Raw genomic sequence first — 25,947 nt, forward strand, 5'->3', positions numbered from 1 at the left:
GTGGAGTGAGTGGACCTTGCTTGAGGTGGAGCACTGGGCCCCTGGAAATATGGGTTCTTTCTTCTTCCTAACTGGGTCCCAGGAGTCCAGCAGGGGCTGAGAAGGGCATCGGCTGCTTTATGGAGACAACTAGGCAGGGTGTAAGAGCCTGGGGAAGAGGGTTGGGAAAAGGAAATATGGTTTCTGTCTGTGAGAAGTTTCCATTTGGGGGTAAAAGGTGGCCCCTTTGGGCCTCCCAATCCAATCTGACAAGGAGGGCAAGAGCTCTGCATGAGTCCAAGAAAGATGGAAGAAAGGAGGTACAGTCCACACACTCCAGGGCTTCATGGCCTGTAGAGAGAAAGACCTGTTTCTTCTATCTTGGCCATAGGCTGCCCCACCCCTGACCAACCATGTCAGGAATCAAGCTACCAACCCACCCTGGACTGTGGCAAGTGCCGGGGTGAGACAGAACCCCTTCCTGTGCACCTGCCCGGCCTGGCAGTCCCTTCTCTCAGAGCTGCCTGCTCCTGGGGGCTGCAGCTTTGGCCAGGCCCAGGCACTCTGCTGGAGCCTGGCTTGCAGTGGGGGCCTCTCTGCTCAGGCCCACCTTTCCTTCCCCACCAGGAGCCTTGGGAACTTGGGAGACATTCTGGGGCTGGCTCTGACACGAATTTGCTGCTCGGTGTGCCAGGCGATCAGAACTCACTCCTCTCCCTCTTCCCTGGGAGGTGTTGATAGTAACAGCAGAGACGAGCTGCCAAGTTGGCAGGAGAACAGAGCGACTGTGCACTGCGGATTGAGGGGGGCGGGGAGCAGCCAGCCGGCAGAGGGCTGGGCCAGAGCCACAGTTTGTTTATCCCTCCCGTCTCAGCAGCCGGCATCTTGCATGAGGAGGGGAGACTGTGCGGGAAGGTGGGAGGCTCTAAGCGAGACCCGCCCGGGGCAGTGGTGCAGAGGGAGGCCTCTGGGAGGCTCCTGGGTCTGGGTTCTGCCAGAGGCAACAGTAGATACCTTCTGCCCCAGGAGGCAGGCCTCACCGGCAGGATAGAGGTCCATCTTTGTTCCTGCTGTGGAAGCAGCCATGGAGTCTCCAAACTGGAGTGGACCTGGGTGGGAGCTGGTGAGTTCTGGAGCTGCTTCCCGAGACAGAGAGAGAGAGAGAGAGAGAGAGAGAGAGAGAGAGAGAATCTTAGGATGGCACCCATGCTATCTGTCAAACAGACCTGGGACCTTTGGCAAGCATTTGACTTCTTTGAGCTTCCGAGATTAATAGCTACTCTAGGTGAGAGTTCAACAAGGTAGTAATAGCAAAACTTAGCTCACTACATGGCAAACACTGTCCTAAGAGTTGTGAGTGAATGCACTTAATCTTCAAGTGACTTTATCAGGTAGGTACTGTTAGTCCCGTTTTATTAATGAAGTAACTGAGGCACAGAGAGGTTAAGTGACTTACTCAAGGTCACAGAACTAGTGAGTAGCCAAGGTGGATTGAACCCAGTCATGAGTCACTTAGGCCGTGTTCTCAGCCCTTATACAAACTGCCTTCATAGTACAATAGAGTTCTTAGCACAGTGCCTGGCATACAGCAAGCATTTAATAAATGTTAGATCTCACCATTAGCCCAGAGCAGCCCCAAACAGGGGACCCAGGCTCCTGACATCCCCCCCCGCCAGGGACGCCATGGGGCCCTACTGTTGTCTTCCCTGCCATCTTTGGCCCACACTACCTGGCTTATTTGAGGAGCTGGAACATTTCCTCCTTTGGAATGAGAGCCACTGGCCTTCCCATTTCCCCTCCTCCTGTCCCCTCTTCCTGCCGAGGCAGAGCAGAGCAGAGGAATTCTCAGCTTCCTCTAGTTACCCTCAGCCTGCGAAGAAAACAGAGTCTGCTGTGTCGGCTGCCAGTTCCTCTCTGGTGACAGCCACAACCCATTTGCTCAGCACCAGCCCCAACCCATGCTATGGGGAGAACGGGAAGCCTAGGGCCAGACCTGGGTGCCCTACATTAGACCCTGGGCCTGTCACTTCAGGGCTGGACCTTGGGGGCTGCTCATGGGGAGAGGGCCGGGCCAAATAATTTCTTGAAGACCCTCTTGGCTCTACGAACTGACTGAAGGCTGGTGTACTGCATTCATAGTCTCTTCCCTAGTGTAGGAAGTCCATTGCATAAATGTGTTCCTCGTATTTTGGGGCAGTTCATTCATGCAGCCTTACAAATTAGTAACCAGCTCTACGAGCCCATTACGCTGTGCTACTGGCTACCTTTGCCTCTTAGAAGGTACCAGGGAATGAGTCCTTTGCCACGTTCCGGGCAGCCAGAGCTACGTCTGTCAGCTGTGAGATAGCCACATCAGAGCCAGGAGTCTGGATTACCGACTGCTTCTGAGGCCTGAATTCCTCCCTGAGACAATGAAACCCCAATTATCAGTGCTCGGGGAAAGGAACTGCAGTGTAGATAATCTGAAAACAACACTGTTATGTTATGTGGGGCGGCGGGGCGCAGGGAGGGGAGAACATTGTGGGTATCTTAGCTACAGATTTACCCTCCTAATCATTTCCTTCAGGTCATGACTGATGGCAGGCCGGCCCAGAGGCAGGGGGATGCCCAAGATGACCTGTAAGTGTTCCTTCCCTCTGGAGGCCTCCGTAGAAATCCAGAATGAGCGAGCAGAAGTGGGTCGAGGTTCGATTTTCCTGAAGAAGCTCTGAGCTGGAGACAGGATGCGTTGACTATTTATTTATTTACGAGGCTATCGATTATAATGCAGCTTTTCCACAGGATCCTGGGCTGGAGTTGGGGGAAGAATCCTCTTATCATTTAGCTTCCTTTGCCCTGAGATGTCAGGTGCTCAGATAGGCTGCTCCTCCCTCTCCTTGTTCTTCCTCCTTTTCCCACCCCTTCTGCGGCCCTCACACCTGAGCACACTGAAGGTTGGGGGCTCCGGACAGCCTCCCTAGTTTCCTCTTTTCTCATATCTGAATGTTCTGGGTTTCTTCCAATATTTAGGATACACACCCCAAATCTTAACAGCAGGGAGTTGCTTAACTCAGGTACAGGCTGTGAAAGACCTCTGAGATCCTTCCAGCAAAACCCTTTTGTTTTACTGAGAAGGAACAGAGGCCAAGGGGAAGTGATTTCCCCAAAGTCACACAAAGAGAGACGCACAAGGTGGACAAGAATGGAGGCCTCCTGATACCCCCCCGGGTGAGGACACTTAGCGCCTTACCACGTGGCCTCCCAATCTGGCCCCTCAACCCCAGGTTGGGGATGGCACTGAGCTAGGAATCCCTCTCTGGGAAGGTGGCCCCTTTTGCAGCCGCTCCTTAGTTTGTTTTGAGCTCAGTGAAATCTCGCTCTCAGTCTCCCCCACTCTGACCTGGGATCGAAGGGTTTGTGTATAACCCCAGAGGAAGACGGAAGCCAGTGACAATGATAATGAACCAGCTCAGCCTCTTCCGGCTGAATCCACCCTCCAGTCCTCCCTCCCTCCCCATCAGCCACCTTTCCAGAGGCCTCTCCCAGCCTCTGTGCTCCATCACTGGCCTTCAGATTGGCACAGCTACCCATGTCTGCTTGTCCTTGTGAAAGAAAACCAGGGCTCTCCCTCAGCCCTGTTTCTCGGGCTCAATTTGCCAGAGAGGCAGGAACAGGCCTCCCTCGGTGGGCAGAATCCAGGACGCAGGCCAACACTGCACCAAGCCCCAAGGGCTGGCTCCCCACTTTGGGGACCCTCCCCACTTTGGCCCAGTTGAACTTGGCTCTAAAGATGAGGACAATTGCTTGGGGCTAGGTGGGCACTCTGCCCTATGTCATTATACTTCACACGTGCGTTTTGGCATCCTGTGTTCCAAAGTTTACCCCCAACTGAATTCACCGACTTCAACTCTTTTTCTTCCCTTTTCAGAGGCTATGCTGTAGCAAAAAGGAAATCCTTCCAAGCACCACACTCTCTCCCTGTGCCCCTATCATTCTAGACTGCCTTTCCCTCCTGCTCTACACATGCAGAAAAACCATATTCTATGCCACTTTCCAGCTGACATCCATAGCAGGTGGACCCCTGAAAATTCTCATTTTTCCATGGGGTTACATAGTTAGTAGGTGACAAAGTAAGGATTTGAACCAGGTCTGTTGTTCCAGAGTCTGTACTCTCAGCCATTGCACTATATTGACCATCAAGAAACAGCCACCCTTCCCAAAATTATCTTTCTCTCATCTAGGATTTTACCTGCACTTTCCTCCCCCCGCCCCATGTTTATTTATTTTTGAGAGAGAGAGAGTGCAAGCTGGAGAGGAGCAGAAAGAGAGAGTCAGAGGATATGAAGCAGCAGGCTCTGCACTGTCAGTGGAGACCCCCTACACAGGGCTTGAACTCACCAACCATGAGACCATGACCTGAGTGGAAGTTGGATGCTTAACCGACTGAGCCACCCAGGAGCCCCTTACCTGTGCTTTCCTTATCACACATCACTTTTTGATTTTTTTATTGTAACTATTTATATCATATACCTTACCTTCCTTACTAGACTATGATCTCCTCAACAGTAGGGATTGGGTCACATTTGGTGTGTCCCCAGCACCAGGCCCTGTGCTAGCACATGGCAGGGGGCCATTAAATGTGTGTTGGATGAGGGAATGAATACACGATTGAATGGATTTGAATCGTAGTGAGGTCTAGTGTTTGCCCATGGTGGAGCAGGGAGTCAGAACTCACTTTTCTGATGGGCCCAGCTTCCCGCTTCCTTGATAAAGACACCGTGGGAAGTGAAGGGGACGGAAGTGTTTCATTGATGAGTGAGGTCAGGAACACAAACCCCTGCATGTCTGTAATTACAGAGCTTCTTCACGCTGGCAGCATGCTGGGGAATGTTTTCAGTTCTCCAGGTTGGGAACTGCAGGTATTCCTGATGGCTTTGTGTGATCTCACACAGCTCTGAAAGGAAAAGAGAGAAGAGGCTGATAAAACTTGTGAGTGATCGCTTTGTCAAGTATAGGGTCTGCCCATAGAGCAAGGGCCTCCAGCATGCATCCCACCTTCAAGACCCACTTCATTAGCTCAGAGGGGTCTCCAGCAACCCTTTCTGTGCTGGCTGGCCTCTTTGGGGGATCAGGGACTCCGCATGGAGCAGCTCATGGTCTCTAGCTGGGTTAAGGGCAGGGTCAATCCACTGGGAGTCCTTCCAAGTTGAGAAGGAGTAACAGGAAGCTCTGAGGTTCAAGGCACTGGGCAGAGGACCTGGAGTGTGTGTATCATCTACAAAGGGTGTGTATTTGTGTGTGTGTGCACATATGGGTGTTTGTGTGTGCTCATGCTCACCTGAATGTGTCAGAAGCAGTGAGGGGGCCCTAAAGTGGGACTGTGCTTTCTGCAAGGCCTTGAGGATAGCTGCTGGGTGCACTTTCTTCAAGGCTCTGTTCAAGATTCAGCTTTTCTGGACATGTCTGGGTGGTTCAGTAGGTTGAGCCTCTGATTCTTGATCTGGAGTCAGGTCTTGATCTCACGATTGTGAGTTTGAGCCCTGCGTTGGGCTCCATGCTGGGCATGAAGCTTACTTAAAAAAAAAAAAAAAAAAAAAAAAGAATAAAAAATAAAAGATTCAGTTTTTCTGCTCCAAGGCAAAATAGGCAGATAGGCTGATCAGACTCCTGGGAGGATCATGGCTGAGAGAATGGTTTCCGGCTTTGCCTTCTGCTCTCACTTTTGTTGAGAGAATATAGGTTCCTAGCCAGCACTCCCAGCCTCATTCCCACAACTGTGGGAATCTCCTGCCCAAACAGAACCACAGCCTAAAAACTTTGCCTGTGCATGGTAATTTTACTCTGATACTTGTCTTTTCAAAGCCCATTTACATCCATTATCACCTTTCATTCTTACAACAACCCCTCCAGAGGTGCAGAAAGCTGATTCTTTTTTTTGACTTTGTTTTAATGTTTATTTATTTATGTTGAGAGAGAGAGAGAGAGAGAGAGGGCGCATGCATGTGTAAGTGGGAAGGGGGCAGAGAGAGAGAGAGAATCCCAAGCAGGCTCTGCACTAACAAGCATAGAGCCCAATGTGGGGCTCGAACTCATGAACTGTGAGATCACGACCTGAGCCAAAATTAAGAGTTGGATTCTTAACCGACTGAGCCACCCAGGTGGCCCAAAAGCTGATTTTTTTAATTATAAATGTTTGTTTATTTATTTATTTATTTATTTATTTATTTATTTATTTATTTTGAGAGAGAGAGAGAGAAAGAGAGAGCAAGCAAAAGTGGGGGGGGGGCGCAGAGAGAGAGGGAGAGAGACAGAATCCCAAGCAGGCTCGCATTGTCAGCTCAGAGCCGGACAAAGGGCTTTATCTCATAACCATGAGATCATGACCTGAACCGAAATCAAGAGCTGGATGTTTTAATGACTGAGCCACCAAGGTGCCCTTCTTTTGATTATAGATGAGGAATTAAAGCCCAGAGCAGCTATATGGGCTTGTTTTGGGGCACACAGTAAATTAACAATGGAACCCCAGGCACTCCCTCTCTGGCTTCTTGACTCCAATTTCTTTCCTATCTTCAGTTCTGGGTCCCCATCTCCCCATCTCCTCCACCTCCTGTCTCCTCAAAGGAAATCTTCACAGAGAGGCTCACACTTTATAAGAAACATGCACATCAATTCTCCTGGTGCTGGGTAGACAGCAATCAAAATGGGCACCCTTCTCACCTCCTTCCCTCATTCTGACCCACCCCACTCCACCCCACCCAGGAGGAAGCTCATTTCTGGTAAGTATCCTCAATATAGCTCTTTCTGAAAATGTTGGGGGCACATGCCAGAGAGCTTCCTTAGGAGGAGAGCCAGTATTGTTTGCCCTTCTTGGGAAGGGGGAAGAGACAGTGGTGGCTTGGGTCTCTATAAATGAACATATGTGGGCCTGGAGCAGGACTGGAGACCGGCAATGTGTTGCAAATTTCCCTTTGCTTCACTTCCCAGACTGGAACCAGGAACCTAATGGTCACCTGGCCATTTCTTTGAGGCTTAGAAGTCATGAGGTCTGGTGTTACCCTACCTGAAATTTTGTTTATTTGGCTTTGGGGTGAGTCATTCATTGACTTGTTCATTGGCTCAGCAAATGCTTGTTGACTACTGGCCACATGTCAGTAGTCTTTCCTCTGGATACCACAGTGAATGCAACAGGCAAGATTCTAATCAGTCTGGAAAAGGACACAGCTAGTTGGCAAAACTGTTAGTTGGGGGTGGGGTAGAGTGGGGTCAAGGTAGAGATGTAAAGGGAGCTCAGAGAAACAGGGTAGCAGGGAAAGCCTCCTGGGGAAGAGACCTCTAAGGAGGATGGAAAGATGAGTGGCACTTTAAGCACCCAAGAGTATAAAGAGTGTTCCAGACACAGAATAGCATGTGTGAAGGCCTGGAACCTAGAGACAAGAGGCAAGAGGCAGGGGGAGGAGGTAAGTAATAAAAGATGAGGCTGAAAGGTGAGGCTGGGGCTGGGTCACGAAGCCTTGAAAACCGTACTGAGTGGAATGAACTTTACCCTAAAGATAATGGCTAAGCCACAGACAGGATTTAAGAAGATCGTGACGTGTTCAGATTTGTGTTTTAGAAAGATCTATTTTGGTTTTGTGTGGAGAGGTGCTGTTCACTGGAAATGTGACAAGAGCCACAAATGTGAGCCACATGTGTAATTTAAAATTTTCTAGTCATCACCTTAAAAATGTAAAAGGATGTAAAAAGAAATAGGTGAAATTTTTAAAAATAATAGATGCTATTTAATCCAATATATCAAAATACTATCATTTAACAGATAATCAATAGAGAAATCTTAATAAGATATTTTACTTTTTTTTCATATTAAGCCTTCAAAATCCAGTGTGTATTTGACACTGATAATGCATCTCAATTTGGACTAGCCACGTTTTGAGTGCTCAATAGCTACATATGTTTGGTGGCTACCGTGTAGATGCAGAGAGTGTGCTTGAGAGGAGCAAGAATGGCAGAGCTGTTGCAGTGGACCTGGAGGAGGATGGTGGCTTGGGGACAGAGACAAAGGGACAGATCTCAGAGAGATGACTCCCAGGCTGCCATACCAGGCTGGAACTTAATACCTATAGACTCCTTTTATCTGAAAGAGAAATAAACTTCTATCTCATTTGGGCCATTTTACTTGGGACTTCCCTTCTAGTCACATCTGGACCTAATTTTATTTTATTTATTTATATTTTAATGTTTATTTATTTTGAGAGAGAGAGAGAGAGAGGCAGAGTGCACACATGCACACATGCACAAGAACAGGGGAGGGGCAGAGAGAGAGGGAGAGAATCCCAAGCAGGTTCTGCCCCAGCATAGGGCTCAGCCTCACAACAGCGAGATCATGACCTGAGCTGATATTAAGAGTCAGACGCTCAACTGAATGAGCCACCCAGGCACCCCTGGACCTAATTTTAAAGAATATAGCACCTCAATGGAGATCTCTAATGGATAGTTAGATCTGATGGGTCTAAATAAGTAGACAGGTCTGAGAAAGCTACACATAGATTGGAATTTCCAGTCCATAGTTGGTCATGAAGCCATGGTAACATAGAAGATCTCCAAGGGAAAGTGGTCCAGTGAGAAGAGAAAAGAATCTAGAACAGAACTCTGAGGAACACCAGCACTTAGGATGGGCAGAAGAAGAAGAGCCTGCTAAGGAGACTGAGAAGGAGCAGCCAGAGAGGTAGGAAGGCATCAGGGAAGTACTGTGCCATGGAGCTTAAGGAGGAGAGAGTCCCAAGGAGGGTGTGACCAACAGTGGTAATGGCAGCTGTCACTGCTTGCTTCTGTAGGTGTGGATGGCACCAGAGAGTCTGAGTAAACCAACTTCGGTTTCTGTTGCAGCCCGGAGTTCCAACAAAGGCTGGTCACATCATCCTCCTGCTCAGTGCCCTTCAGTGGGCTCTGGGTTTCTTAAGGATAAAGTTCTAGCTCCACAGCGTATCCTTTAGCCACCTCCAAAGTCTGGCCTTAACTTTTCTGTCCACCCTGTTTCCTTCTCCAGAACACTGCTCTCCTGCAAGTCCTGACTTCCTACAATTCTCTACCTTAGCCAGTGAGCTTCTCTCTAACTAAAGAAACGTACTTCCTCCCTTTTCTTTTTTTTCCTTCAAAACCTACCATGCTTCAAGACTCACCTCAAATGTCAACTCTTCTGCTCCCTGATTCTTCCAGAAAGATTGATTACCACCCAACCCTGTGTCCCCCATGAGCATTTGTTCACTCTTGATCACAGTTCTCATCATAGTCTAGCCTGGGGTCAAGTTGGTTGCGTACACGTGTGTCTCCCCAGCTAAAAGGCTGTGAGGGTGGAGAAGTCTGAGGCTACTTCTGGATACTCATCCATGTCCCGTTTCCACAGAGCTTGTTACAAATGTTTAAGAAATGTTTATGGATTTAATGAAATTTTGTCCCTCACAGCCCTCAATTAATAGTGTGGTTTCTGGGTTTTTTTTTTTTTTCCATATCACTTCAGGGATTGGGGGGGCAAGGGAGACACTAAAATAGAGAGAACTCTGATTTAATGGAAAATAGACAAGGAACTGAGTTTAAATCCAGCTGCTCAAAGAAATAGTTCCAGTCTGAGCTTCTCTTGACCCAGGAGCTTTTATCATCTGAGTGCTGGAGAACCACCTTATTCATAGGAAAGCAAGAGAAAAATTAATGCAATAAAAGTTGGTACCTTGAAGAGGTGAACAAAGGTGACAAATCTCTAGCTAGACCAAGAGAAAAGAGAAGACTCAGTTACTAAAGTCAGGAATGAAAGAAGGGACATTTCTACAGATCTTAAAGAAATAAAAAAGATTATAAAGTAACACTATGAACAACTATATGCTATCAAATTAGGTGACCCTAGATAAAATGGACAAATTCTTGAAAGACACAAACTACTGAAACTACTTCATGAAATAGATAATATGAATAGACCTAAAAGAAGTAGATTGCTTTGGTATTTTTAAAACTTCCCACAAAGAAAATTCCAAGCCTAAATGGCTTTACTGAATTCTACCAAATGTTTAAAGAATAATATCCATCCTCCACACTCTTCCAAAAAAAAAAAAAAAAGAAAAGAAAAAGAAAAAGAAAGAAAGAATAGCAGGGAACACTTTCCAATGCAGTCCAGTATTATCCAGATGCCCAAACAAGACAAAGACATCACAAGAAAACTATACATCAATATTGCTTATGTATATAGATACAAAAATCCTCTGTCAGCACAGAGCCTGATATGGGGCTAGATCAGTACCTGAGCCAAAGTCGGCGCTTAACCAATTAAGCCTCCCAGGCACCCCATAATAACATTAAAAAAAAAGAATGAGGGGCACTTGGGTGGCTCAGTTGGTTAAACATCTGGTTCTTGATTTTGGCCCAGGTCATGATCTCATGGTTTGTGAGTTCAGGCCCCGCATCAGGCTCTGCACTGATGGTGGGGAGCCTGCTTAGGATTCTGTCTCTCTCCCTCTCTCTGCCCCTCCTCCACTCATACTTTCTCTCTCTCTAAAAATAAATAAATAAAATAAAACATTTAATAAAATACAATAAAGAATGAAATACTTAGGAATATATTTACCAAAAAAGTGAAAATTATAACAAATTATAACACAACTGAAAATTATAACACATTATTAAAAGAAATTAAAGAAGACCTAAATAAATGGAAAGAAATCCCATGTTCATGGATCAGAACATGTTAATATTATCTTAATTATCTTAATATTGTTAAGATAGCAATACTCCCCAACTTGATCTATGACTTAACATAATCTCTATTGAAAGTCCAGCTGGCTTTTTTACAGAAATTGGTAAGCTGGTCCTTAAGGTAATATGGAAATGCCAGGGATCCAAATTAGACAAAGAATCTTGAAAAAGAAGAGCAAATTTGGAGGACGTTTCCAGATTTCATAACTTACTAAGCTATAGCAAGAATACAGTATCATACTGGCATAAGGATAGGTAGATCAATGGAATACAATTGGCAGTCTAAAAAAGAAACACATTTATGGTCAATTGATCTTTGATAAGGGTGTCAAGACAATTTAGTAGTGAAAGGATAGTCTTTTCAACTAAAGATGTGGCACAATTGGATATCCACAAGCAAAACAATGAAGTTAAACCCCATCTCACACCATACAAAAATTAACTCAAATAGGTTCATTTAGAAAGAGCTAAAACTCTTAAAGAAAATGTAGAAGTAGATCTTTGTGATCTTGGATTAGGCAATGATTTCTTGGAATGACATCAAAAGCACAAGGGACAAAAAATTTGACAAATTTGTCTTCATCAAAATTCACAACTTTTGTGCTTCAAAGGTCACCATCAAGAAAATGAAAATACAACCGAAAGGGACGCCTGGGTGGCGCAGTTGGTTAAGCGTCCGACTTCAGCCAGGTCACGATCTCGCGGTCCGTGAGTTCGAGCCCCGCGTCAGGCTCTGGGCCGATGGCTCGGAGCCTGGAGCCTGCTTCCGATTCTGTGTCTCCCTCTCTCTCTGCCCCTCCCCCGTTCATGCTCTGTCTCTCTCTGTCCCAAAAATAAATAAAAAACGTTGAAAAAAAAATTAAAAAAAAAAAGAAAATACAACCGAGGGAAAAAAAAGAAAATCAAAATACAATCCACAGAATGGGAGAAAATATTTGTAAATCATATCTCTGGTGAGGGTCTAGTATCTAGAATATATAAAGAACTCTTACAATTCAATAATATAAAGACAATATAAACCTAATATAAAACATAAAAATGGGCAAAGTATCTGAACATATTTTTCCAAAGAAATATACACACTGCCAATTACATGAAAAGATGCTCAAGATCATTAAACACCAAGGAAATGTGAATGAAAACTACAGTTGGCTTCATACCCTCTAGGATGGCTATACTATAGAAGACAATAATAGGTGTGGGGTGAGAATGTGGAGAAATTGCAACTCTCATACACTGCTGGTAGGAATGTAAAATGAAGCAATTGCTTTGGAAAATAGTCTGACCATTCCTCAAAAGGTTAAGCATAGAATTGCTATGAAACCCAGCAATTCTACACCGGGGTGTATAGTCAAGAGAATTGAAGTCATATATCCACCCCAAAACTTGTGTAAGAATGCTTATAGAGGCATTGCCCATAACAGCTAAAAAGTGGAAACAACCCAAATGTCCATCAACTAATGAAGGGATAAACAAAATACGGTACGTTTATATGATGGAATATTAACCAGTCATAAAAAGGAATGAAGTACAGATTCATGCTATAACATGGATGAACCTAGACAACATTATACTAAGTGAACTAAGACAGTCCTAAAAGACCAGGTATTTTATTATTTAAAAAATTTTTTTTAAATATTTATTTTTGAGAGAGAGAGATAGAATGCAAGCAGGTGAGGGGCAGAGAGAGGAGATACAGAATCTGAAGCAGGCTCCAGGCTCTGAGCTGTCAGCACAGAGCCCAATGCAGGGCTCGAACCCATGAGACATGAGATCATGACCTGAGTTGAAGTCAGATGCTTAACTGACTAAGCCACTCGGGCAACCCAAGACCATGTATTTTATGATTCAATTTGTAGGAAATGTCCACATTAGGCAAATCTATAGAGACAGAAAGTACATTAATGGGAACTGGGGACAAATGGAGGAGTGACTGCCAATGAGTATAGGGTTTCTTTTTTGGGTGGTGAAAATGTTCTAAAGTTAGGTAGTGGTGATGGTTGCACAGCTCTGTGAATACTAAAAACCATTGAATCGTGCACTAAAGCTGCTATATATGTAAAAACAGAATTAGCTTATTACGTTGAAATGTAAGGTGGGCCTCCATATCCTAGTGAGAAGATTTTTTTAAAAAGTTTTTGCCAACTGGAATATACTTCAATATGCCTAGCAAGGCAAAGTTTTTCTTCAAAATTGTTCTCAGAGAGGAAGGCAAAGTTGTACAGACCTCATTTTTTAGGACTCCACTCACCATTCCCCACCTCACTCTATGGGACTGAGGGTGTGAGAGCTTAGTGTTTGTTTTTATGACAGTGGGAACAAGGTTCTCCCTCATAAATAATCTTGCCTCCCACTCTGGAGGCTCTCCAAGAGTAGACATCTGTGTTTCTGCCTGCCCAGCACCCACTCTCTTGCTTCTTGCAACTTCATGTGGATTTTCCTTCTGTCAGATATTCCCCCCTCGATCTCAGAAGGTCTTTCAGGCTGCCTTCACTTCCAGGGCCAAAAAGTGGACCTGTGAGCCAGTCTGTCCAATGAGATGCCCTTCTTTGGGAATTGAATCGACAGTTGGTCTGACTCAAGGAAAATGCCAGTGATTTGCCCCACTGAGATGCCCTGGGAAACTATTCCATGGTTCCTACTCCCTGGAGTCAGGGGTCTACTCTGGTCCTGCTTTTTTCTTCAGATGTTTCGTGCACTCAAGAACCCTAACTTGATCTTTTGCACAAGGACTGACAAATTCCATATTACTCTTTTGGTTCTCCCATGGCAGGGGCAGGGTTCCTCAGGATTGTGCAGACAATGAAGGAGGAAGACTCCTAAATTATGAGGAGTTGTGATCTAGAAACCACTACTTGCATTGGAACATCTTTTTTCTGGTTCTTTCTTGATGACCACTTGCTTTAATATTTTAATTGAAGCTCAAACATTAATTGAACTTTAGGTCAAGGCACTTTGTTAGTTGAGAGAATACAAAGATGAACAGAATGATATCCCAACTCTGTTGGGTGGTGGGAGTATAGAGGAATGCTCTCTGAATTCTAAGAGGATCAGAGAGATCAGAAAAGAGGGTATTTAAGCTTGGCTACAGGTAGAGAAATTTCTCTAACCCACAGGGCAAGTATCCTTTATGATGGGGTATTGAAATCAGAGAATCACAGACCTGTGAAATCTGGGGGCTGACAGGGACCTTATAGATTATCCAGTCCTACATTTTCTAGATGAAGAAATCCATATTCTGAGGAATAAAATGATTTGACTGAGCCAATTTGGGCTTAGGACTTCTCCTCTGACTCCTATTCTAGTCTCATCTCACTAGTCCTTGGGCGCATGGTTGACCTTGGCTGGCTCCTCCAGGTTTTGGGGGACTTGGGGAGGAGGAAAGGCAATATTTAGGACTTGGTAAATGGTTGCCTAGGGAAACATGTTTTCCAAGGCCACTCAAGAAATCAGTGGGGAATTGGGGCAGATTCCAGTCGTTCTTGTCACATTGCTTTCTTCCTTAGGTTCCCCCCCACACACACACACAAAATGGGGACTTGGCAGAGGGAACTGGCACCAGGGTCTGCACTGTACTGAGTTTGAGGGTGTATCTTCCCACCCTTCTCCATCCTCCTGAAATCCTTGAAGCAAGTCAACAACTCAAGGGCTTGGTGAAACGACTTTTGTCATTGCCATGCTCTATTTCCTCTCAGTGACCTGGTCAGCTGGGGTGGAAGAACCTTTGGTTATTTTACCTATAAGGGTCAGGATATCAGCCAAATACCCAACAGGGAGTATGAGGAGGAAATCAATTCAGACATCAGGCCTGGGTGTTCCCCAGTGCTGACAATGGTTTACCTTAGCCAGCAACTTGTTCTGGGCAGGAAGGGCCCCAGTGTAAATAGCATGCTTTGCTAGTTCTAGGGAAAGAGAAAACCCAAATACGGTTCTTTGGGTGGAGGAAGGGATGGAGTGTCCTTCTAATCCATATTTTTCAGCCATGGAGTAGTTTCATCCACATTCATGGTTTTTATCATGATGTGGGCCCTGATGGCCCCCTAAGTCCTGACCTCTCCACTGTGGGAGTCCCGCAGGCCCTACCCTAATAGAAATGATCAATGTAACCAATACTTCTAGAGAACTTCCCACGTAACAAGAACTGTGCTAGATTCTACAGCCCATACATAAATAAGATGTAATCCCTGTCTGCAAAGAACTACAGACAAATTTAAGCCTCACAAGTTTAATAGAATGTGGTCAGTGATAAGCCCTGGATGTTGTCAAAGCATCTGGGATTCAGGAAGGCTTCATAGAGGACACTCATACCAACGAGTTAGCCAGCAAAGAAAGCCACAAACCTCACAGGCAAGGGAACCACATGAAAAAAAGGTGTGGAATCTGGGTGTGAGGAAAACCACAGGCAATAGACAGTGTTAGTAGAGCACGAAGAGGGAGATGGAAAGTGTGGGGAGATAAGGTAGGGGTGTGAGATGGGGGAGGTAAGTTATGGGAAAGAGCAGTCTTTTTTTCTGAGCAGGGAAGCAGGATGTGCCTAGGAGATTTGCATTTTAGACAGAACACTTCAGTGTGGATTTGGGGAGGAGGAGCCAGGATTGAGGGCAGGGAACCAACTAGAAGAGATGATGAGTGCCCCATGCAGGGTATTCATGATGAGAGGGGGCACGGACTGGAGAAATAGCCAAGAGGTGGGTGATGACAGACCTATGGTGGGTTCTAGGGAAAGAGAAGATCTCGAACACAGTTCTTTGGGTGGAGGAAGGGATGGAGTGTCTTTCTAATCCATATTTCTCAGCCATGGAGTAGTTTCATCCACATTCATGCTTCGCAGGTTTCTGACTTGGTGCCTGGGTAGATAATAGGGCCGTGAACTGAGGTAAGAAATACAGGGAAGGGAAACAAGTCTGGAAAAGAAATGTGGATGATGGCTAACATTTATTAATCACTTATATGGACCAGGCATCATGCCAAGAGTTTTTCCAGTATTTTCTCCTAACTATGAAGTAGATACTGTTCTTGATTTACAGAGGAGGAAAATGAAAATCTGAGATGATGAATAGTTTGACTAGATCTGCACAGCTGGTAGACTGGTGGAAAGAATTTCGAATCCAGGCATTCTGGCACCAGGGCCAATGCTTCTAATGACCAGGCTTTGTATGTGTGTATGTGAAGAGTCTGAGGAGCCCGTGGGACACCCACAGTGGGGAGATCTGAGATTTGGGGGGGGGGGACCATCAGGGTCCTAGGGGACCCTTAGGTTAAAGAAGGGAGCAGGGGATAGGGGGCCCACAGATAAGGCAAGAATGAAAGTCCCCTGTGATTTTTACATTTGAAGACACGGTTATGTCATCTGGGCAACAGATAACTGGGCAATCACGAATGTGTAGTGGCATCAAATAAAAAGATCCACCAAGTTAAGCTGACGTATTAATTACAGCAGTTCCTGTGTTGCATAGTAATTACCCTAAACAGTACGCATTTCACATAAATAGCAGTAATTAGTATAGCACAAGTTTCCCAAACTGTGTCCTGTGGAATAGTAGTTCCTGGAGACGTTAATAAACGTTTGGATGAAAAAGGGCTTAGGAGTAAGGTAAGTTTACGAAATGCTGGTATAATTCAGATAGAAAACCAAACCCTTGGTTTACAGTTTTTTCTTTTCTCGGTTAGGAGGCAGGATAGCGGAAGGCTAAGAGTATAGGCCCTGGGAACAGACAGCCTGGGGCTGAATCCTGCACTGACAAAAGCTGGGTAACCTTGGGCAAGTTACTGAACTTCTCTAAGGGGTAGTTTCTGCGTCTGTGCAGAAAGATGGTAATACATATTCACTGTAATTGTTTCAGATTTAAATGCAACAACACATTTAAAACACTTAGAATAGAGCCTGGCGCAGAGTGAGGGCTCTATAAATATTAATTATTGTCTATAAACCATACTATTATTAGCAAGTCTCCATGATATCCCACAGAGTCAGTCTTTCTCACACGTATTTCACACACACACTGACATTCATATTTCTTAACAGCAAAGCACTGGTTCTAACTCTGTGCCCTTACCTCCACCCCACCACAGCCCAGGACCGGGAATGACCAAATCCTTGCCTACTCTACTCTAAGCATTGAGGCCAGGGAGAGGGAGGATTTATATATACATCAGCAGTATAGCCTTGGCAGGGCCACCACTAGTTCAGTTTCCTCTGTGCCCACTTGAAAAAAAAGTACGCATCTTTTGGGTGAACGTTGTCCTGTACCAGGGCACGCAGTTTAGCAAGTGAAGTGTAGGCTATATTTTAGCTCTCACTTGCCTTTTAGCCTGAATGTCATTGTACAATGAACAACCTGCACAACCATACATGGCTGTTCTGATCCTTAGACCATAGAAGGGGCTGGAAGCTAATGACCATTGGAGAAGGAGGGTAAGAGTTCTCCTCCCAGTAATTCATGAGATTAGCTCTCCACAAACCTTGAGGTGATAAAGCATCCTTCTTCATCTCCTCCCTCTCTGCCCACATGTGCCCCGCCCCCCATTCATTCACACAGAGGCTGACATCAGAATACCCTGGGTGTGAGGGGATACAGCAGGCCTCGTCTATTTCTCTGAAATACCCCGAGTTTGGGAGATGATAGAACTGTGGCCAGCAGAATGGGAGGGCATGATTTCTAGGTTTTCCCTAACACATAATGAACATTAAATTATGATGCTCCTCACCAGAGAAGACCAGGGCCAGAGCAAGTCTGACTTCCTGACCATGGTTTGGGACAGTGAAGGGAAAATGGGAATGGGAGCTTCTTAATCCTCACTGTGTGGCCCAAATGCATAGCTCCCTATACAGATTCTCACCACCCCTTTAGGTAGATACTTCCTTTGTGAAACAGAAGGGAAGAAAAATGCAGACATTTCCTGTTCTCTGGAGGTGGGTGGGGTAGAGTGTAAGGCAGGCACCCTCCCAATGGGCACATGCATTAAGGCTCACTCCCACAAATAGCCCCTTCAGCCACCAGAGGGGCTGCTGCCTAGAAGCTAAGACCAGGCCTGACTTGCCAGTGATCTGGTGAGGGCTTTGGTTCTCTCCTCTGTAAGGTGAGAAATATGGATGGCCTGAATTTTAAGCTCCTCACATCTCTGCCATACTTTGGTTCGCACGTCTAGGGGGTTCTATTCACTCCCCCTCCAGTCTAGACTGACTAGAAATGGCTTATTCTCACCTCTATCCCAGGAGCCTGCGTGCCAAAGACCAACCTCCCTTCTCACAACTGTGCTTAGGGTCGGCCTCCATTGCTCTTGGTGATAAAGAGCAGCTGGAGCTCCAGCTGGGAGTTTAGGTCCTGTGGCCTTGAGACTCGGGAACAAAGGCTGAGCTGCGTGGGGAAGGGACTTTTCCTGAATGTAAGGGGAGGGGGAGCCCTTGGGGCTGTTTGTGCCTATACCTCTCTGTGGAGCAGGCTGTTCCTCTTCTTCCTACAGATCTGGGGGGAGAAAAGGGGTCCTGTCTTTTCCTCTGAGGCTGATGACTTCACCTCCTTCCCTGCTTCTTCCTCAGGTTAGGATCTCTACCCCTTCCCCAGCTGCTCCCCGGGTCTGAATCTCCTTCCCTCTCTCTTCCTTTATTCTTCTTGGGATTGGGGTCTTTATACCCCTCCCTCTGTCTAAGCCTTGCCTCTTTATTCCTTTTTAGGCCTGGCCTCCTAACCCTGGTAGAAGGGTCTGCATTCTTCCCCTTCTTTCTCTTCTTAAGGCCACATTCCCTCCCCCAACCCTTTCCAGCTCCCCCTCCCTCCGCCCCGAGGCATTGTGGGAGGAAACAAGATGTGGGGCGAGAGAGGCGCCGGGAGAAGCCCGCAGTGCGGGGCCGGGCGGGCGCAGCCAATGGGGAGGGCGGACGGCGGCGCGCGCGGCGGGGGGGCGGGGGCGGGGCGCTATTTCAGTGGGGGCCGCGCGTCGGCCGCGCTCAGCGACAGAGCGGAGCGGAGCTGTGAGGCGCCAGCGCGGAGCAGGCGGGCGGGTCGGCGGGCGAGAGGCGGAGCGCGGGCGGCCGGGGAAGCTCGAAGGGCCGACGGCGACGGCGAGCGCTCGGCCCGGGGCTGCGGGAACCGGAGACCGCAGCGGCGGCGGCTGCTGCCGGAGGAGCCGAGGGGACACCGCCCCTGCCCGCGCCCAGCCTCAAGCCATCGCTGCTCTCCCGGGGCCCCGCGCAGACTAGCCTCCGTGAAGGTGAGCGGTGGGTGGGGGCGTCCCCGGGGCGGCGGCCCGCACCTGTCGCGTGTAGGCCCACGCGCCGGGCCCAGCCCCGACGCCCGGAGCAGGGCTGGCCTCGGCGTGACGCCCCCGGCGCCCCTCCTTCCCGGGGCTGCGCCACCCCGTGTCCTGGCGACCCCTGGGCGCGGCTGGAGGCCCTGGGCTGCGGAGGTGCGGCTCCCCGCCTCCTCCCCGCCCCCCACCCCTACAGTCTCTGCGCTGCGTGGAGGCCTCTGGTGTTTGGGGCCGAGGGAGAGGGGGTGGAGAGGGCTCGGGCGTGACGCGGCGCCTCCTGCCGCCGCCGCCGCCACCCTCTGGGGCGTCCTTCCTGCAGCGAGGACGCCCAGTCACTCCGGCGCTGCTCCAGGCCGGGCGGGGGAGGGCGGCTGACCGGCCGGGGCGGAGGTGGGGGGAGGATGCTTTCTCCTTCCCCAGGTGCTGGCCTTTGGGGACCGCCGCTCTCTGGAGGATGGCACGGTGGAGGGATAAGCCCCCTTGGAGATCTCAAGGGAGGAAATACAAGCGTTTGTGTGTGTTGGGGGCTGGGGAGGGTAGGGTGGTCCGTCTTTCGGAGGCTTAGCCTTTTCTGTTGCAAAACCGGGGTTAGAGGATGGGGAGCTGTCCTGGAGTGCCCTCTTCGCTTTTCACAGGATCCCCTGGCTCTTGACTGAAGCAGCTGGCCTGGGGCCTTCTGGTCATTCTTCTGTCTGAAGGCCCAAGTCCCCTTTTTTTTTCTCAGGAGGGAGGGGTTAGGCAGGGCACCTCCCTGTCCTTTTCTCATTGGCACCTTGGACAGGGCAGGTTGGGGCTAGGCCTCTCCTCTCAGACGCCTGGGGGGCCAGGGGTGAAGAATCATAGCATTGTAGTCACAAGACCCAACGTTATGTAACTGCAGGCTCTCTCCTACTAGAGAGTAAGGTGGCTTTTAATTATTGTGACAAAGTTGTTCCTTTGGACTTTGGTGGTGAGGCACTGGAGCAGGTGAGTTTGCTGGGAAAACCGGTGCCAATTTCATGCTTTAACTTCGCAGTCTCTAACCAGGCCCCACCCCCACCCTAGCGTTTGTAAACAGTGCCCCCTTCTGAGTGGTAACCTGGCATAGGGTACCAGGTGATACTAGTTTTCTTCAAATATAAAGAGCCTTATAGTATCAGAACATTCTTCCTCTGCTGCTGTTGTATATCTGCTCAAACTCCTTAAAGTTGCCCCATATCATATTTCAACCATTGGTTTTTAAAATGAAGATGTTGTTTTGCCCAAGGTCATGTAGCTCGTCAGGCCTTGAACAGGGTTCTCCGGACCTTTCCTCAGCACCAGGTGGTTCACACAGACTCCTTGAGGCTCTTTTTCTTTCGGGTGTGGGGCAGAGGATGCTGGTCCACTAACCCTTTGCTCTGCCAGTCTCTGCTGAAGTGGAACCAGCCCTGCTTAGTTTGAAAGTGCCAGACAGAGGTGGCCTTGGGTGCGGTCAAGGGCTGTGTGGCTGGCAGCTGGCATGTATACTTTCTTTGCATCTGGTGCAGGCTGAAGGAGTAATCATGAGTTCTGCTTTCCCTTTCAGTTCACCCAGCTCACAGGCTAGTGTGGACTCAGAGATCAGGGTGGCCTGATACCATATCAGGGTATCATTCCCATATCAAGGTATCATTCCCAGGGGTCTCTCTTTGAGTGGGCAGCTCCCCCCACCCCCGCCTTAATATCAGACAGGGCTGGAATGACGACATCTTTTGTCCACTGGGTTGGATGACAAAATTCCTCTTTGGGGGGAGGTGGTCAGTGTGATGGGACTGTGGTCAAGGACAAGATTGGATTTTGCAGCTCATCTCTGTTCTTGCATCTCACCTCACATGCTATAGACTGCCAGGTGGATCCTGACTAGTTTTATCCGGGTTCCTGTCATTCTAGGAATGGACCATGCAAAGTGTATCCCAGAACTCTGGTTGCTGTAGGATGAATGCCATGGCTTAGATAGCAGAGATATGAAAAAAGACTGTTAATAATTTCTTGCCTTTTGTTAGCTCTATCACTATCACTGGGCATTGACAACCTTTTTCTGTGAAAGACCAGATAGCAAATATTTTAGGCTTTATAGGCCATGCATTCTCTTGCAACTAACTACTCCATTCTGCCATTGTAGCCTGTTTCTGTAAAACTTTATTTACAGAAACAGATGGTGGGCTGAATCTGGCCGACAGACCCCAGTGTAGACTGTCCTTGTTTGCAGGTGTTCTCATATTAACCTTAATTAATCCTTATAGAGGATAGAGAGCTATCCTCATTGCTAAAATGGAAGTAATGAATGCAGTAAGGCTAAGTGACTTGCCCTTAGACTACAAGACTTCATAGTCAGGACCAGAAGTCAGGCCTACTGATTCCTAGTCCCATCTTGTTTCCAGTATGATACCAATGATGCAATAATGGTCATTAAATTAAGGATTTATTGTGTTCAGGTGTTAATGCCACCTAGTTTACCCTTGATAACCCTGAGTCTCCATTTTAAGATGATGGTATGAAAGCACAGAGGTTAAGTAACTTGCCCAAGGACACAGCTAGTAGGTTATAGATACGTTGTAATGTCTTGGCAATTGATGCTTTTGAAAATATCAGAAATAAATAAGTTAGAAACACCTCATTTTACAAATGATTAAAAACTGATGGCTAATTATGTCTTTTTTTACTATCTACCTTGTATTTCCCAGGCTTGGGAACCATGTCTTTGCTTAAAGCTTAGGACCTCCTCCTAATTAATACCTCATGTCTTTGTTTTCTGTTGCCCTCACTCTCTGTACTCAGCTCTCCCACTGAGGCTCCACATTCAGCTGCTAATGCTCATTGCTTAGCGCATGGGGCTGTCAGCTTCACCTCTCTGCTTCTTCTGCAGTGTCACGATGTCTGACCGGAAGGCAGTGATCAAGAATGCAGACATGTCTGAGGACATGCAACAGGATGCCGTTGACTGCGCCACGCAGGCTATGGAGAAGTACAACATAGAGAAGGACATTGCTGCCTATATCAAGAAGGTGCGCCCAGAGAGCTGTGCCTTTTAGCCAGGGATGGGGATGGGCAGCTGAGCTGGGACTTAGGAAAGCAGGTATAACCCGTGTAAACAAAACCCAGGAGATTGCAAAGCAGACAAATTAGGGAATGATTCTTACCAAAGCCTTCACCTTAGGAATTCTTAACAGGAACTCTGCCAAAGTGTGCGTGTGCGTGTGCGTGTGTGTGTGTGTGTGTGTGTGTAGATGGTTATGTGATAATAGATAATAGATAATTTATAGATAATTATTGCAAGGCATTGGGGAGAGAAACTTGGGATCAAATATGACCCCATTAATTCAGAAGTATTCAAAATGTAGATAAGGATATTTGAACAGATAATATAAGATCATACAAAAATTTTCAGGGAACTGCATCATTTAAAGTGAGCTATCCCTATAATAATCCCTATCATGTGGTGGTTTCTTTTTCTTTTAAAAAGGACACAGGTACTATATCATCTCTTTCTCCTCACCTTCTTAAGAAAAGGGTGGGCTTGAATATATAATATTGGATGAGCAATATGGGCAATAGGTTTAGTCCCTGAAAAATTCCTGAGTGAATGAGTGAATGGATATGGTTAACATGGTGAAGAAGCAGCTGAGCTAGAGGTGAGAAGTGGTACCCAGGGTCTCTGATTTTGTTTCGAATCTATGTCCATTGGTGACGTAATCCAGTCTTTGATATTTTCAACTCTTATATCCCAAAAAGGATGTCTAAGTACAGTGGTATTCTGGTCCATAGAGGTGGTGTAGGGTATCCTTAAGTTTTCCAGAGTTTTGCTTCTCTATGCAGGTAAAGAGGTAACTCTGGAGTCCTGAGAGACTTTCTGTGTAAGGAGCCAATGGGTGCAGACCCAGCAAGGCTGCTGGGGGTGCTAGCTCCTTGCTGAGTGATGGCCTTATCTGTCCTGTACAGGGAATCTGGAATTATGGACTTTGAGGGTCAGGAGAATCCTTAGATTATATCTGTCCCAGGTTCCTTGTTTTGCTGATTGAGAAAATAAGACCCAGGGAAGTGACTATGGCTCTCCTATCTTACACAGAGTAAGAGTCAGCATTAAGTCTAGATTTGGTGATCCATGCCCTTTCTACTGTTCCCTAATACCTCTTGGAGTCCTGTGGTATAGGGGCTGTGAGGAGTCCAAACAAGTTGAATGTTGAGCACCTAGGGGACAGTCCCAGGGTTGGCAGCTTTGCTAGGCCCATGGTGGAGGGCTGCTGCATGGCAGGGTGCATCTACTCAGCCATCTGTTTCCTGCTGCATGCATGGAGTGACCGGGAATTGCCTGTCTGATTAGGTCATAAGGATTTCCTAGGTTGCTTTGGTGCTGAACTTGTGCCCTTGAGAGAAGTGAAGGAAATTGCCTTGATCTCCTGGCCGATGTCCTTGTTCTGCATCTTACAGCCCACATGGTGTCTGGCACATAGGAATGGGTTTAATGTTGACTTACAAAGAACTGCTTCCTGGTACTCCTGACTTTGGCTGTAGGGTCTTGCTTCTTGGCATTTGGAAATGCTGGTTTAATAATGTGGGAGGCAATGGGTGTCCAGTCAGGGAGGCTCTTCTGTTTTCCACATGCTGCGTGACTCTGGAGTGGTCGTTTATGCCTCTGGCTTCCCTGACTCCTTTGCTAAAGAATCACAGGGTGGGCTATGGAGTAGGGTAGCTAGGAGGAGGGGAGATGATCGGGGTGTAAAGTGCTAGAGAGAAATAACAGAGCCTTTGCGGTGTTCCATTATTAATGAAGGAAGGAGTGTCCTAGCCAGCCTTAACCTGAGCTCCTGAGGTTTGGGGAGCTGAGGCCATGGGCTAGGGGTAGGTGGGGGATGATAACTAAATTAATCAGATTCCTATTCTGATTTCTCATCTTCCAGCTGTCCTAATCACCTTTCTTCTCTCCCTTTTATTCTTCTTTTAGGAATTTGACAAGAAATATAACCCTACCTGGCATTGTATCGTGGGCCGAAATTTTGGCAGCTATGTTACACACGAGACAAAGCACTTCATCTATTTTTACTTGGGTCAAGTTGCAATCCTCCTCTTCAAGTCAGGCTAGGTGGCCACAGTGAAGGTGTCAGTGGCGGCGGCAGCGATGGCAAGCAGGCGGCGTTGCTGGGACTGTTTTGCACTGGGGCCAGCATCAGGATGTCCTCTCCAATGGCTGTGCTACTGCATGGACTGTATACTCGATTTCATGTGTATGTCGCAGTAAACAAAACCAAACTTCTTTCTGTTTAGTTGCCTGGGGAAGAAGGCTGCTTTATGTTTATTTTTCAAGACTTAAAATTTTTTTCTTTGGTTGTATTGCACTAGAAAGTCTCTCCCACTCCTCCCTCTTCTCTTTCTCTCCCTATATAAAATAAAAAGCCCTCCACAAAGTCTGTAAGCCTAGGAGGGCTGGGGAAGGAAATTGGTTTCTGGAGGTGGAAGTAAATGTAGCAGCCTCCTCCTGGCAGCGGATGCTGCTTTGGGAGGGCCAGGGGGGCTGCAGGGGGGGTGGCATTAAGATTGGCAGGGAGAGAGGGATAGGAAGGAGGTAGGGGGATTGATCTAGTACCAGGGAGAATATTCCACTGAACTGTGATTTCACGGCTTGGGGCAAAGGGTGGGGTGGGGGGTGGATTCTTTAAGGGGCCCTGAGACGTGTTTGTCTGTGGTGTGTGGGAGTGGGGAGCAGACTTGTCTTGCTGTCTTTGTCAGAAGAGTTTCTAAGTAAGGGCTGTGTCTTTGTGGATTACCTTCTTTTATTCTTCCTGCTGGAGCTCCTGCTAGGAGGATGTTGGAGGTAGGATTAGCTTGATTTTTTTTTTCCGATTCATTCTTCTCTCCTTCTGTCTGCTCCCTGCTTAGCCCTTGGTTTTCTCATTCCTCTGGAGTTCTCTTAGAGCAGCCCCTGTTAGTTGGCTGGCAAGGGAATTTCTGGTGACTGTAGTACCTTAGTTAAGTCTTAGCAATCAAACCAAATCAATGTCTCCCTTGATTCTCCTCTGTGTATATGTATGTATGTGTGTGTGTGTCTTGGTTTGGGGTAGAGGGGAGGGAGGGGCAGGACAGTGTGGAATCTCTAGGGTGTATGGGTAGATAGGCTGCACAGTTAGTTCTAATTGGGTCTTTATGTTAAAAAATCTCTGGGGCTGAAGATAGTTGTCAACTCCCCAGGCCATCTGGCCCAGACACTGCTTGCTCTATGGCTATCTGCTCCCCAGAAGGCTTTGGGAGGATTATCCATGAGGAGATGGCTATGATGCCATCTGCCCTGGAACTGGTTCTCCATGGAGAGGGAAAGTGACGTTGTGGGTGGTTGCAGCCTCTTGTGGGAGGTAGGGATAGAAGTGATAAAGGGCTGTGAGGACCTTTGGGGGAACTTTGGAGGGGATTAGTCTTGCAGTGGTGAAGCTGGGTATCAGGCGATGGAGCAGGGCCGCTAGTGGCAGGAGATTCCAAGGAGAGTGTGGGGGGAAATCTTGTCTGTTGATCAAACAGGGATGGTGGAGGGAGGGCAGTCATTGCTGACTGAGCTGCTGATTCTTGTAAATCGCATTTAAAACTCTCATGTGTAGGGTTGACACTATGGGAGGGGGGTGGTTGGGATCCAGCTCATTCTTTTTTCTTTGTTTTTCTAAGTCCATCCTTGGGGCTGGTGGGGAGGCAGGAGAATGCCCCCTCCCTAAGCCTTTAGTGTGTGCCGAGTTTTCTTTTTTGATGCTGACAGGGGAGGGTGGGTACGGGGATGGTGAGTGAGTTCCCTATATCAAACCCTTCGGTGGGCACAAGATTGAGTGCTTGGTTTTAGGTTTTGTTTTTTTATGATTGTCCAGATCTGTGTTTCCCCCTGCCTTCCCAGACTTGTGTGGCCAGTTGGAAATGTCTGGTTTGTGTTCATCTCTCCCTCATTTCTGGAGCAGGGGCTGAGACCCCACCACATCTTCTATGCTCTGCATCCATGCCTCTTTTGGACATTAAAGGTCGATTGATGCA

General features: G+C 47.4%; 1 protein-coding gene and 1 long non-coding RNA gene across 3 annotated transcripts; one reads left to right on the plus strand and one right to left on the minus strand.

Moving 5' to 3' along the window:
- Positions 1–17: 17 nt before the first annotated feature.
- Positions 18–17,203, minus strand: LOC131496995 (uncharacterized). Its single transcript, XR_009254706.1, has 8 exons — positions 17,158–17,203; positions 5,297–5,531; positions 4,694–4,912; positions 2,525–2,769; positions 2,244–2,382; positions 1,709–1,849; positions 1,020–1,115; positions 18–330 (listed from the first exon to the last, which is right to left on the minus strand). It is a non-coding gene; the product is annotated as an uncharacterized LOC131496995 (long non-coding RNA).
- DYNLL2 (dynein light chain LC8-type 2) lies at positions 8,657–25,947 on the plus strand. 2 transcript variants are annotated; one of them, XM_058702859.1, is made up of 3 exons: positions 8,657–8,680; positions 21,812–21,950; positions 23,888–25,947. In XM_058702859.1, the coding sequence occupies exons 2-3, from the start codon at positions 21,819–21,821 to the stop codon at positions 24,023–24,025; spliced, it is 270 nt and encodes an 89-aa protein (XP_058558842.1). In that variant the 5' UTR covers positions 8,657–8,680; positions 21,812–21,818; the 3' UTR covers positions 24,026–25,947. The 2 variants fall into 2 exon arrangements, with proteins under 2 accessions (XP_058558842.1, XP_058558841.1); XM_058702858.1 differs by lacking the exon at positions 8,657–8,680 and adding an exon at positions 18,637–18,906.

Source organism: Neofelis nebulosa, chromosome 16, assembly GCF_028018385.1.
Source record: "Neofelis nebulosa isolate mNeoNeb1 chromosome 16, mNeoNeb1.pri, whole genome shotgun sequence".
In the NCBI taxonomy this organism is placed as follows: domain Eukaryota; kingdom Metazoa; phylum Chordata; class Mammalia; order Carnivora; family Felidae; genus Neofelis; species Neofelis nebulosa.

Bases quoted from the DNA above. Each gene is read 5' to 3' on its own strand.
- DYNLL2 (XM_058702859.1), top strand. From the start codon at position 21,819: ATGTCTGACCGGAAGGCAGTGATCAAGAATGCAGACATGTCTGAGGAC. The intron at 21,951-23,887 runs GTGCGCCCAGAG...TTCTTCTTTTAG, and splicing joins TTGCTGCCTATATCAAGAAG to GAATTTGACAAGAAATATAA.